This window comes from Cygnus atratus, chromosome 3 (assembly GCF_013377495.2).
Source record: "Cygnus atratus isolate AKBS03 ecotype Queensland, Australia chromosome 3, CAtr_DNAZoo_HiC_assembly, whole genome shotgun sequence".
NCBI classification, from domain to species: domain Eukaryota; kingdom Metazoa; phylum Chordata; class Aves; order Anseriformes; family Anatidae; genus Cygnus; species Cygnus atratus.
The window spans coordinates 36628479-36643120 of record NC_066364.1 but is presented as its reverse complement, the minus strand read 5'-3'; the positions used below and the strand labels follow the sequence as shown (position 1 = coordinate 36643120).

Here is a 14642-nt window from a genome sequence, read left to right as displayed (position 1 = left end):
AGCTGACCTTACTAGTAATGCTAAAGCTGTGTCAGAGGACCAGTTATTCCAACTTTCATCTGCAGATGGGGCAAGCACAGTTTAAAATGAATCGAGGATCTATGAAGAAGGAAGTTTTCATGAAAGGTTTTGTTTTCACCCACCCAAGAATACAAAAGGTGCAATAAGCTACAATGGGAAGAACTGGCATCTTTAGAAAAGAATCATCTGTGAACTGCAAGAAAGAGATGATGTCTGTGGTTTTGTGATTAATCACAAAGTAGCAACATGAGTGAAGTGGTGTTTGCAAGTTTCTAATTAAGAGTGGAATCAAGAAACTACATGAAACATCTGCTGTTGCCCAAAACATATACGAAATATGGGAACAAAGGGCAAATGTTTGAAGAAACTAACAGCAGAGATCACAGTGAAGAAACTAACAGCAGGGAGCACAGCACTGCAGCTAACAGTGCATCTAGAAAATTGTTGGAGGAGTGCACACAGTTAAAAAATATTGTCCATTATTTTGGTAAAGAGACAGGTTTTTATCCTAGTGCAATAGCTTTCTATAAAATGTAAACTAAAGCAAATGTAAATATGCGGACAGTATCCATCAGTGCTTCTGCACTCTTAATAAAATCTCATGTGGAGGGACCAGAGGATGTTTATGAGAACTGTAAGGAGGAAAGTACTGACCACTGACTCATAATAACCAAGATTGTATTTATATAGTGTATATATAAATATATTTATATGTGTGTATTTATATGTATTGTATATTAGTAGTATATATATTTACATGTATGTATTTATATTTATATATGTATTTACATGCATATATTCTAGCTTTCAGAGCGTGTTTTACAGCTTAAAACAGTGGTTCCAAATCATGGCTTTTAAAATTCTGTGACAATGCGGGTAACCAAAGAAAGTAAGTGGAGAAAAACACTGGTAAAGAAAGCAAAGCATGGTATCACCTGTGGCAGACTCCTTGGTCTGTATAGCAGACAAGGAGAAGTTTTGTTTTCTGGTGTGTGACTTTTGAAAGTGGAATCTGAATCTAAATTAAGATTCCATTATTTTATTCTTTTTTTTCTTTTTTTAATGAATATGCACTGTGGTATTTTTGTCAGGACTTAGCTTTGTTTTGAAGTCTTATATCTGACTTTAAGGGGCTTCAAAGCACATGCTCCCTTGCTATGGCAGCATTCTTTTTTTTTATATGAACATTTGGTACAAGGAAACTTTGTAAGTAGTAGTAATAAAAATAATCGCAAAATCTCCGTTGTTATATTTTTCATGACTGAGTAGATCTGTTTGATTTCTACTATCTGGGGGTGTTATGCGAAGTTCTGCTATATAATCTTTGGAGATTCACCCTTGGGAAATGCTTCATCACAAACTTGGCAGGGAACACTCAGCCATTGCTTTCTCAGAATTCATCCAAAGAACGTACCTTTGACTGAAAGGAGAGTCACACACTGCCTTTTGAAGAAAATGCCATGCTTTTTTCTTTGCTCCTTTTAAGGAGCCCAGGTATTAGTGTCTTACAGAATAATATAATATATTGAAATATCTTTTCTTCTTCCCTCGTAGGAAATTTCTCAGAGTTCTCCCTCTACCAAGTGAAAACTGGAGTGCTTTAGTTGAAGAGTGGTGTTGCCACCCTAACCCCTTTGCCAAAAGCACTTTGCACCCTCAGCGTGATGACTGTTTTCTTGGAGACACTTTTTTTCTGTTGAATTCAGGAAATGAATCGCATGTGCCTGAACCTCCCATATGCTTCTCAGAGACTGGCCATCATGCTTCTCAGAATGGCTCTACCTTGGTAAAGTAGTTTGTTTTAATAATTCTTAAGGGAATGTATTTGGACTTTCCTAGTGAAATGCTTATTCGTCACTGGCTTACACGTATTATAGGGATGTTTTGAAGGTCATAAAGAGTTGTTGGCACTTGTCTGCATAGAAGCCAGAAAATATTCTAAGCTATTTTCTAAAGCATGCACCATGTCTTGATGTTGACCTAGATATACAAGAAAATCTTTTCCTTATAAACTGAATTAGAAAATGATATAGTTCTGAAACCAAGCATTTCCCCCTCAAAATATCCCGAGTGTAGGAAATCAGCATTTATTATGATCATAACTGTAATAGGTTAGGCATTTGTCTAGGGGTAGTGAAACAAATAACAAGGAGGAAACTGGAGAAACAGTGCTTTTTTCTCTCAAAATATTACTAGATGCATAACCATAATTATGCTCCGAATATATATATTTTTTAAAACTTTAGAAAGACTTGGAAAATCAGAATGTGTTTTGGGTTCAGATGCGGCTCTCATATCCTAAAAATAAAATAAGGAGGTTGAGTTTGACTGCTCTGTCTAGTGAAAGAGACCTGCCACCCCAGGCTGTAACTGTTGATGTTGACTTTTCTAAAGTGTTCTAAAGGAGGAGATTATATCCATCATCTGAGCCTCTAGGATTAGGGGCTTAGAAACATCAAAATGTGTTGGGAAAAAATAAATTTTAGGGGACATTGGAGTTTCAATAGTGGGATGAAGAAATAAAATGCAGTGCTTTACTTATCTTGGAAATCTAGCACTTTTATACAAGTTGGAGCAATAATTTCTTTTTCCACCAGAACAGCATCCATGAACTTAGTTCATCAAAGCTTGCGTTTTCATAAAATCTTTTCTGCTCATGTACAGCTCGTCTTTATTTATGCTGACAAAGACTGGCCCTGAAGATACCATCTTTGTTTTCGCCACACCACGTATTAAACCTGGTTGTTGAAATCCTTCAGCAGTTATGGGAACCGTTGCTGACTTGACAGACGTTGTCTGTGTCTAACAGCTGATGACTTGCTGTGTAGAGATTCCCAGCATCAAACTTTTGATCTGCTGAGAGTAACACCAGAGGCCCGGATTCTAGTTCGCTGCTGCTGTTTACCGTCATCAGGGATTTGTATTATCCCCAGTTAAATCACCAGGATTCTAGCAGTTCAATTGTTGCTGGTGTGATGCATCCAAGCGAGCCATCTGTTTGGGGAACAGTTCTGTCCTGCTGTCTGTGTCTGCAAGTCTTGCAGCTGTGGTCTCTTTGGTTTCGTGTTCCATTGTTCTTTGAAAAGCAGAGTCTGGGGAGGGCAATGTAAGAACTGATATCCTAAAGGGATACCAGCACGGGAGGAGCAGGTTAATCTGGATTAACTCTTGGAGTTATTTGACAGTTGAAGTTATTTCTTCTAAGTATTCTTAAGAAGGCAGCTGAGTAGAAGATTTTGAATTTCCAAGAGGACAATGCATTCTGCCACAGGTCTCCAAAATTAATTATCTCACATTTTAATAGTGTCAAAAGAGATCATAGAACAATGGGAACAAAGATGGGAAGAGGCGGGGTGCATGGAATTCATATTGCAGCCCAAAGAAACTGCAGTGGTCTGCCCAACACACTTTTTAAATCAAAGAGAATTGATTTAAAGGGAAGGGCCAAGGAAGGGTTGTTTCTGAGGCAGAAACGTGCTGAAAAGGATATGGGACAAAAATGTTTTTGGGATATGGGTCAAACCAGGATAATAGCAGAACTTTGGAATGTGGGAGGAGGCCATTTTCTGTCAGAGACACACAATGCTAGTTTAATATGATGGATTTTCACATTTGCTTTCTTAAACTTGTCTTGAAGTTGAGAATTCTTTCCTTGTTTGTGTCAGATCCTTCTTTCTACATCTTTCACGCTTGTGCTGAATTCTAATTTCTGTGTTTGCTTATTTCTACCATCATTCGATTGCCAAGCAAATGAGCAGAACTGTAAGATCAAGCAGAAGCTGGACTAATAAGGAAAAAACACTCATACTGAAACAGAAAATTCTTCCATAATATGAGAGTAATAGAAAGTAACAGGCAAGATAGATTGCTATTGGCATAAATGTTCTCATTTTAGAGAATATTGTTGCAGTCTACCCCAGCACGGAAGTTCTTTTTTAATTGCATTGCAGTTCTTTGGAAAGTGTTTGCGACTGACCAAAATAACAGGAATATGCCAGAGATGCTTAAACAAACTCTTGCAGCCTCCTGTGGGACCAAGACAGCATCCTTCCATTGCAAACATATTTCTCACATCTATTAGTCTTCCAGTGTAACGTAGTTTTTAAATGTCACGTGGTTCTGCAGCATCCTAATAGTATCTCTTGGGGAAAATATTTTCCCTGATGCCGTAGGGATCCTCAGGAACAGAAAGAGAAAATACTAGGCTGGTGATCCACCTCCATCTGCAGATTGCCAGCAGCTGTAAGTTGTCAAATAGATGTATTGACTTAATTAGTCTGGCTAAAACTGTCATGTTTTCTGTTGAAGCATGATATGAGTTAGTGGTGTTTTATAGGTGCGGTACTGCCCAGTTCTCAGCTAGCACCTGTACCTGTAGTCAGAAAAAAACTTTGTAGCTTTCAAAGAAGTACCGTATATATACACTGTGCAGTATTTGTACCATCCTCAAATACTGGTTTTCATAAAAAAAAAAAGTTTCTTTATCCTTTGTCTTCCCATTAAACAAGTAATTTTACTGCATATGTCTGAGGGCAAGAAATGGGATAACTGTATATACATGAACCAGATGTTTTTTTCTGATCTCTGTAACAAGGGAAGATGTAGCTCTCTGAAGCGTTCACAGAGGCTGTAGGGCTCTCCTTTGAGCTTTTACTTTGATTCCTGTTTTGTGGGGATGGGAAACTTGCCATCATGATGTATTTAGCTTGAGAGAGAGAGCAGACAATCAGGACTTTCTGATCACAAGTTCAGATTCTGTGAGCCACTTCTTATTTTTTTATGGAGCTACAGCAGTCCTTCCTGTTCATTTTGGTATTTGCATAGTACAAGTTAGAGAACTCTTGTTAGGCATTGCCAGCATCAAATCCTTCATTTCTGTTTGAGCTATAGCATAACTCTGAGAAAGATGTCCAGTACTGATTAGTACTTCAAATGATGGAAACTTTATCATTTTCCTTGATAAGCTGTTTCAGTGATTAATCATCGTGACTCTTTGCTGCCTTCTTATTAAATTAAGCATGCTAAGAATTGCAATTCCGTATCCATTTTCCTCTCTAATATATATTTATTTTCTGGAAAAATATTTTTATAAGAATTTTCCAAACTGTTTTCCAACTTTTTAACACTCAGATATACTATAGAAATAATCACATTACTAATTCTGGATAGTTATATTCTATTATTACCCTTATCAGAAATCCAGTTGCTCATGCATTCAGAAATTATATTTGCCCTTTGTTCTGTACCATCTCATTAATAACCCACGTTTGGTTAGCTACCATCGTCTGATTTATTTTGATTTTTGCTGTCTTTTCCTATTTTAGTGTGTACTGTTAGACTAAGCTTAACTTAATGAGCCAGACTGGTGTGTGTAAGTTATCTGTCTCCTTTGTATACCTCTCTGCTCTTACTAAGGCAGGAAGCACTTACACCTCTCCACAGAGCATCACTGGTCTAATAACAGACCACATATCCCCCGAGGCCTCTGAATTGGAATTGATTAAATAATGATGCATTATTCAATGTTGGTTGACAAGGGTAATTGGACTTGGAAGTCTGTATAGTCTGAAAGTCCCTGATCCAGGTTCTGAAGACAACCTGTCTTCAGAACAACCTGTCAGAACAACCTGAAGACAACCTGTCTTCAGACACACCTCGAAACTTACCTTTGTCAGATGAAAAGTGTCCCTAGGACTATTGCATATATTTTATGTAGCTCTTTTTTATTATTATTATTTTTTTATTTTGTAATGTGATAGGTCACAGGGCACCACTTTGTGTTCTGGATGTTAGTCCAACAGAGCTATCTGGCATCACACATTTTAAAAATTGAATATTGAAGAGTATGATGGTGGTGATGAGTAAAATCTGTGCTCCCCAAGAAGTGCACATATATTCACTCAAATTAGCAAGCAGGTCCCTTCGATAGCTCAGCTGGTAGAGCGGAGGACTGTAGAGGTGCCGTGTGTAGGAATCCTTAGGTCGCTGGTTCGATTCCGGCTCGAAGGAGACAGCTCAAATTTTGAGCCAGCAGCGTGCTCAGGTGGCCAAGAAGGCCAACAGCATCCTGGCTTGTATAAGAAACAGTGTGGACAGCAGGGCTAGGGAAGTGATTGTCCCCCTGTACTCGGCTCTGGTGAGGCTGCACTTCGAGTACTGTGTTCAGTTTTGGGCCCCTCGCTGCAAGAAGGACATGGAGGTGCTCGAGAGAGTCCAGAGAAGGGCAACGAAGCTGGTGTGGGGTCTGGAGAACAAGTCTTACGAGGAGTGGCTGTGGGAGCTGGGGTTGTTCAGCCTGGAGAAGAGGAGGCTCGGGGAGACCTCATCGCTCTATATAGGTACATTAAAGGAGGCTGTAGCGAGGTGGGGGTTGGTCTATTCTCCCACGTGCCTGGTGACAGGACGAGGGGGAATGGGCTAAAGTTGTGCCAGGGGAGGTTTAGGTTGGATATTAGGAAGAACTTCTTTACTGAAAGGGTTGTTAGGCATTGGAATGGACTGCCCAGGGAAGTGGTTGAGTCACCATCCCTGGAGGTCTTTAAAAGATGTTTAGATGTAGAGCTTAGTGATATGGTTTAGTGGAGGACTTGTTAGTGTTAGGTCAGAGGTTGGACTAGGTGATCTTGGAGGTCTCTTCCAACCTAGATGGTTCTGTGATTCTGTGAATCTATGGGAACTGTGGCCGTCTTTTGCACAGGTCACAGAAAAAGACAAATGCAGAGTTTTTCCCCTAAACTAGTTTAATTTATGATAAATTTAGCTATTTTTGTAGACTTACATTGCTGTATGATTTCTTAGGTGACTAAGAAATTCTATAGTGACTTGTCTGGACTTTACGAAGCCTATAAGATTAATAGTTGTTAACTATGTATGGGTATGTTTATGCACTATATATTGAATTAACAACTATAAAGTTGCTTATACAAAGACCCCAAGTTAAAATCCAGTTTGTCTTCTTATTACGTTCCCGGGATTTTTAGTTCCAGAAGGGTTTATTAAGTCAGGAACATCATTGTGTTTGCCTGAATGTGTTACTTCCAGACCAGAGCCATACCGTACTACAGCCAGGTTAATAACCCAACATAGAACCAGTTCTGGAGTTTGTGTTAAAGTAGGAATTGTGCTTGTATCTTTCTACTGATACTGAATTTAAATATGAACACTGGAATTAATAGGAGTGTTACTAGGTCAGATCACAGGTTGATCCAGAAATGTAATCTTTTTGAATGGGCAGTAATAGATGTGTAACAGTACGGCATGTATTGAGGGGTGTTTCTGCAGGTGTAGAGAATTGTCTAATGAGATGTTATTATCCATGATTTTTGTATTTGATAAGCCCTTGATGAACATTGTTTCCATGAGTTTTTGAAGACTTTTTTGAGCATATGTATACTTGTAGCATGAAAAATATTTTCCTGTGGTGAGTACTGAGCTATATTGTGCCTTGTCCCTTCTTTTTGTTTGATTCAAACCGGATTATAATTTCACAACATGAGTTAATGAGTATTAGATAACTTTTCACTCTTCAGCTTTTCCTCAACATTTGTGATTTTATACATCTCAGCGATGACCCTCAGTTTTCTGCCTTTCATGCTTTCTCCTATTATGTGTATTCAGTTCACACATGGGAACTGTTCCGTACCTCTTACCATTAATTTTTGTCAGTACTTTTTCGACTTGAAGGAGAGGGATTGTTTGAGAACTGAATCCATCGCACCTTTCTGGAATATCATGGGTTGTGTTCTTTAGTTCTTTCCTAGTAACTCTGCATGCTCTGGGGACCTTTTCTGCTTTTTGCTGAAGTGGGATTCCCATAAACCTGTCCACAGTGACTAGAACTTTTTCCTGAGTGATGGTAGTCACATTACAGCATGATATTTTGTATATATCTTTAGCAATATTTCTTGCGTGCGTTATTTTGCCCTTATCAAAGTTGAATTTACCTCATCACTTTGTCACTTGGTATTATGAGATTCTCCTGTTATCTATTAAAGTTTATGCTGTGTGATCAGTAATATTGCCAGATTTTAAAATTAATATGAAACTTGCAAGCGTGTAGAAGGCTGTAATAGTCAATGCGCATCTCTGTATATGTAAACATAAAGATAACAAACTAAAGTACAAAGTTAACTATATACTCTGGAGAGTATGTTAAAGTTACACATTTCTTTTTCAGAATAATTGAGCAACATTTAAATTACAATTCTTTATCCTACAGAAATCAAAGGAAAATACCAGAGTATTTTGTAAGCGCTGCAAGACAATGCTGGGAGAAACAATATCATCAGGTATGGCATATACAGACTAAACTGGACTTGACTGCTTCAGCCAATGAGCACTGGAGGTTAAAAGCACCGGAGAAAAATAGCTTAACAGAAAAATGCAGGGCTGATTCCTATGTGTTTATTTTCTTTTGAAATAGATGAGATTGCTTTCGCTGTTAGACCTTGAAAGTGACTTACTGTGGAGATTTTCCTCATCCTAGTTTCTCTGGCATATTAAATTAGTTGCTAAAGCTTTGGAAGACAGGAAGAAAGATTCCAGTTTATTAGGAATCCCAGTAAAAAACGAGACCTCAAAAGTTACAGGTTGTTTATTTTGCTATCATTCCTACAGAATAATGGAAAGGTTAATTCAGAACTTGGTCAGCAAAGAACTAGAAGCTAAAGATATTGCTAACAGCCAGCCTGATTTCATGGAAAGGAAATCTTATCAAATAAACGTAATATTTCTCATCAAGTAATGATGAAATTTTGAGATTATTGGTTTAAAAGTTGTTATTATATTGAATCGTTAGGGCTTACCTGAAGTAGTCTAAAGATGAGTCTCTGATGGTCTTTAAAATGCAGTTATTAACAGGAGAGAAGCGATGATAAGGCTGTTACTAGCAGGGTTCTTTCTTTCATTCCCCCTCTGCTGTACTGCAGCAGTGTGAGTCCAGCTCAGTTCAGAGAATATAAAAAATTTAAAGAAAATGCAAAGCCTGTTTCAGAAATAAGTCATGAGGGAGATGGAAGACAGTTATAGAAGGTTCTGATTATCCTGTACAGAGATCTAAAAAGTATAGGCTTTAAGAAAACCTCTTTTAAGATAAGGTATTGGAAACCCCACAAAGCAAACTGTAATACTGCAAAAACAGGGGCTAGAAAAGAGCTTTATGAATTGTCGTGAATGAATACCTTCACCTAAGCCTTTAGCAACCAGTAGTTGATATGATTGCAGGGTACGGGAAAAGGGAAATAGCGTGTAGACGTGCAAAGGAATTGTCCTGGACTTTGTACATTGCTAAAGTTAGATAGCTTGTCAATTGTTTCGAGCATGTTTCATCAGTGGTGTAGGAAATTTACAGAGAGTTCAAAGAACAGGAACAAATTAATCACAGATGTATAGCAAAGTCTAGACAGAACCATTTCTATGAGAAGAGACTAGAGAGCAGGTTTGACTGTCATGCTTTGGTGCTTTCTTATGAGCAAAGATATCAGTGCCTTGAAGATGAAACTGGATTGAAATGGTGTAGCTGTGGAGGCCAGATCTGGCTTTGCCTGTTCATCCCCCAACTTTATTGCTACATGTTCTTAGGCTTTTTTGTTGGGAATTCCTACCTTCTACTTCTCTGCAAGCAAACATCTCCTCAATTTCCAGTGCCCATGCAGCAATGGAACCAATTCCTTGCTCAAGATAATAGCTGGAGACGTAGTATGACTGAACTGGCTTCTTTTTCTCCTGTCTCTTAGATCTAGGCACAGCATGGAGCAGACTAGAATTAATCTTTGAGGTAACATATAATTTCCTAACAGTGAGGATAATTAAAAACGTATAATACTTATCTGGACAAGGGGTGGGACTGCCAAGCCTTTGGAATCTTTGTAATAGGATTAAGTGTCTTTCTGAAAAGCTTGCTTTCATCCAGTTTTAATGGTGTGTGCAGGCAGAGGTCAAATGGGTCAATCCTCTTTACCCTTAAAATTTATGGAATTGATGAATCCTTTTTTGATGTTCACATGTTAAGGCTTAGTGGAATGAATTTATTATTCTGTATACTTGGCCTGTTTTGCTTGCTCTCTGGTTAGGCAGTGTTTTAGCCTAGACCCGGAGCTTCAGTGTGATAACCTTTGACCTGACTTCATTGATGAAGATTAAATTCTGAACTCAAACTCTTCCATTTAGTACTAAAAGGATGTCTAAGTGGAGCTTTTTGGGAACACATGCATTGAAATTTGGAATGTATGGTTTGTATATTAGTGTTAAGTTAGTGCAATTTTAGGGAAGAGGTTCTATTCTGCTCTTTGAGCAAAGAAGAAAATTATTCCCTTGTGTGTGCTGTGTGTTATTAAAACTGTCTCTTGTGATTCACTGCAGCATTACTGAGCAGCAGAGGGTACTAAAATACTTATGTAAGCTATGCTGATCTCAGTACTTTAGGAAAGTTCTTTCAATTCATCTTTCAGGTTTGGCTTTGTAGCAGCGCGTAATGGGCAAGAGTTAATAGGCACCAGCAAGCATTAATACATAAAACATTTCAGTCCAAGTGTTTTGGCTCTTGCTTACTTTGTTTCAAGTTGATTGTTCCTAGTGTTAAACAGGGATCAATATGAATGACAAATTGCTGATCATGTAATTAGCTCAGAGCAGTTTTCTTTTGGTGTAATGTATGTTTTCTGTTTGTGGTTGCTTCTCCTTCCACATACCAAAGCAGGAATTTGATCACCTGCTGAACCTCTTAATTGAATGCTGAACAAAAATTCAATTATAGTGTAGTGATATAGTGATTTACAGCTTAATCTTAAAAATTTTGTTTTTCTGTTGTATTTAAACGTGTTTGTCATTTCAGATACTATTAAATACTATGTCACTGAGGTGATTGTACAACCATCTGAGGGAAGTTTCAAAACAATACCAAGGTAAAAAAAAAAAATCAGATAACTTGCTCAGTTTTATATTTTGGAAAGGATGCTAGAAATGTAGGAAAACTCAGTTCATTCAGTAATTAAGTATAATAAAAAAGTGCTATCAAGTTTTACATATTCATAGACTTAAGCATTTGAAAGATACTGTAGCCTGTATTCACTCATATAATTATGTTTGTGTTTGCATGTGTGTTTATAACATCAAGAGAGATTGTACACAGTTTGTTGCAGTGTCCCACTATTCTGACAATAATCCAAAATAAATAGTTCAAAAAAATAAGCATTTTAAGTTTTCATGGCATGTGGTGACTAATTATTGAAATGGAAGGCTACATTACATAAAGTTAAGTAAAACCTGCAGTGTTTAATTGTGAGGTTTTTGAATTTTCAAGTAATTCAATTTGAAGTTAAGACTAAGATGGTACAGAATTTGATCTAGCTGTCTTCTATTATGCATTAGTCACAGGTCTTTTGTGAATTATATTTGAAATATGTGCATTGTTCTGAACTTTGCTGTGTTCACATGTGTAAGATATAATAGGGAAAAGCTTTTACTCAGCATTTGACATTTGTTGTCAGTCAAAGGAAAGGATTTGGAGCAATTTAGTCTGCTGATGTGTTTAAAAAAAATCTATTAAAAGATTGTGTTGCAGGAATTAAGTGCGCTGGTTGGGGGAGAGACAAAGATAAAGAAGCTACATTTCTCTATAAAAAGTGATTATGGGATGTGGTGGAATTTACAATATGGAGTTTTTCATATACTTGCACTGCATTGGTATGAATGACTTTGACAATGTAGTTGTTATTAAAACAAATATGTACTTAATTCTTAAACAGGTCTCAATTTGTACAGAGCATGGTTGCTCAGTGTCTTATGGAATTTTCCTCTGCTAAAAGCACATTTAGATTCACCATAAAAGGGGATGATGGAAAGATCTATATTCTGGTAAGTTTTTTATCTTAAAAAATTTAACATATGAATCGCAGCTTGTAAAACACATTATTTATGCTGATCGTGATTGTATGTGTAAAGAAAAATTAATTCAAATTCTTGTGTTGAAGTAGTTCTGAACAGTTCGGTTCATGTAAGGAGCTTTCCCCATTTTTTTTATGTAAGCAAATGTATGTGCAGAAACTTTCTCATGCGTAGAGTAATGAAAATACTGCAGATGCACCACAAACAGCATAGTGTTGTGGTTTAACCCTGGCAGGCAGCTAAGCTCTCTCTAGCAGCTTGCTCACTCTCCCCTAGTGGCTTGGGGGAGAGAAATCAGAAAGCTACAAGTGAGAAAGCTCATTGGTTGAGATAAAGGCAGTTTAGAGGTAAAGCAAAAGCTGTGTTCACAAGCAAGGCAAAATAGGGAATCCGTTTGATACTTCCCAGTGGCTGGCCGATGTTCAGCCACTTCCAGGAAAGCAGGGTTCATCACAGGTAATGGTTTCTTGGGAAGACAAATGCCATCACTCCAAGTGCTCCACCCCTCCTTCTTTCCCCCAGCTTTTGCTTCTGAGCAGGACACTACCAGGTGTGGGCCATCCCTTTGGCCAGCCTGGGCCAGCTGCCCTGGCCATGTCCCCTCCCAGCTCCTGGTGCACCCCCAGCCTCCTCGCTGGCAGGGCAGCACAAGGAGCAGGAAAGGCCTTGGCTCTGTGCAAGCACTGCTGTGCAGCAATTAAAACATTGGTGTGTTATCAGCATTATTCTCATCCTACATCCAAAACACAGCACCACAACAGGTACTCTGTCCCAGCCAAAAATCAGGACACACAGAAATAACGACGCTTTCTACTCAGAAAAATACAAAAAACTTAAATTTTGGCTTTGTAATATATATCATTTTTCTTGCTCCAGTGTTTCTTATCTGTAATCACTACAAGTTCATCAAATTTTCTAGCATCTTTCACAAATAGATTCTTAGGTCAGCAAGAACTACTAATGTAGTCAGTACATTGCATTGCAAAGTGAAGTGCAAAAAATAGTTGCCAATTACACTTGATGTTCTAATGCTGTTAAACTTGGTTAAGCTTTATAATTACCTGATAACAAATAAATTCCTCAAACTTGTAAGATGGATGGAAATTAGAGTCTGGAATTACTTTAATAGTGAACACTTGGTATAACCAGAGACGTTTTCTTTTAAGCACGTATGGGCACAAAATGAAAAATGTGGTAGAGTTTGGAGTAGCTGAATACTAACTCCTGTCTTTCAGTAATGAATCGAAGTTGGTTTTTGGAGTTGGATTCAGCAGTGAGAGGGAAAGGAGGGGGAAGATAACCCAAGAAAAGAAATGTGTCAAAATGGGAGAGACCTGTCTGTCAGATACAGATTCATAGACCATGTCTTAGAGGGCCTGAGCAGAACAAGTCTGTATTTGCCAAGTCTGGAGAAGGGGTTGTTGAAGCAATCAAGATGTGAGATAGTGAGTATCTAAATTACTAATAAAGGACTGTTAGACTGCAGTTGAGACAAGGACATACTCTGAACAAGTGTTAGAATGCTACTGTCAAAAGTTACATATCAACACTTGTGATATGTGAAGTACTTTCAGGATGACTTCATACATACAAAATCGGATGGCTTGGATACAATTAAATGGATTAATTGCTTTCTCTAAAGCAAGCTACAGAAAGCTACAGCTACAGCTTTTGACAGCTGTAACTGCATTGTTCCCTAGACTAGTTTTAAGGACAGTCACCTTCTGAAAAGCATCCCAGGGGGCTCCTTCAAAGGAAGCTGTTAACAATTTCAAAATAAAGGAACTCAGTTTAATTAAAGCTAAGTGAGGTGGCAGTACTGACCCGTGCGTGTAGGACACTCCTGTTTCATCTACATTTTTTCCAACATGTCTTCAACACTCAGCTTAAAGCACCGTGTGTAACGGCCCTAGCTAGTGAGGTATATAGGTTCAGGCTATCAATGTGTGCTGTGAATTACCAGAACAAAATCAAAACAGCCACTCGCTAAGCTAAGTGTAGTTGCTTGTCATCGTTCATGTGCATATGCTCAAGTGGTTATCCCCTCCAAAACTTCTTTATCTCTACATCTCTTTCCCGGAGCTTTCACTGTGATGTGCTGAGCCTTGGGCTCTGGTAAACTGTGACATATATGACATATACTGTGTGTCCTGTTAACAGTGGCTTTCTCCCTTCACAGGGGATTTCATATGTCTGCTACCTGGCATCATGCAACTTGTTTTACTTGAAGTTGATTAGGTCATGAGAAACAAAAGATTACAGTCTAGCAAGCAGCACTGTGTAAAATCTGTTTTATGTGATAAATATTTCATACACAAGCATTTTATACTGGCTCAGGACTAGTAAAAATTAATTTCCATTGGTAACTCAGATCACTTCACTACTCTGGGCTACGAATAAAGGAGAAGCCTGACTTTTTTGTACAGTGCTTAGCACCAGAGCCCTGAATCCAGCTTAGAATGCTAATACACAATCACACAGTTGTTAGATAAAATCAGTAAAGTGATGCAAGTAGTTCAGATTTCTCAAAATTCTCCCTAGTAAATTTCCCATGAACTGCTGTGAGCAAGTACTGTTGAACACCAGTCCTCTGAGCAGTCGCCATCCCTGGAGATCTTTAAAAGACATTTAGTTGTAAAGCTTAGTGGAGGTTTGTGGAGGTTTAGTGGAGGACTTGTTAGTGTTAGGTCAGAGGTTGGACTAGGTGATCTTGGAGGTCTCTTCCAACCTAGATGATT

General features: G+C 38.2%; 1 protein-coding gene and 1 non-coding gene across 7 annotated transcripts in view; both read left to right on the top strand.

Moving 5' to 3' along the window:
• UBE3D (ubiquitin protein ligase E3D) overlaps nucleotides 1-14642 on the top strand; it is an 82871-nt gene that overhangs the window by 5682 nt on the left and 62547 nt on the right. For all 6 annotated transcript variants that reach the window (XM_035559555.2, XM_050709989.1, XM_050709990.1 and 3 more), the window contains exons 4-7: nucleotides 1576-1807; nucleotides 8240-8309; nucleotides 10853-10922; nucleotides 11766-11874. In XM_035559555.2, the coding sequence (XP_035415448.1) occupies nucleotides 1576-1807; nucleotides 8240-8309; nucleotides 10853-10922; nucleotides 11766-11874 (481 nt within the window). The remainder of the gene's footprint in view (nucleotides 1-1575; nucleotides 1808-8239; nucleotides 8310-10852; nucleotides 10923-11765; nucleotides 11875-14642) is intronic.
• On the top strand, nucleotides 5941-6030 carry TRNAY-GUA (transfer RNA tyrosine (anticodon GUA)). The gene is given in 2 exon segments: nucleotides 5941-5977; nucleotides 5995-6030. It is a non-coding gene; the product is annotated as a tRNA-Tyr (tRNA).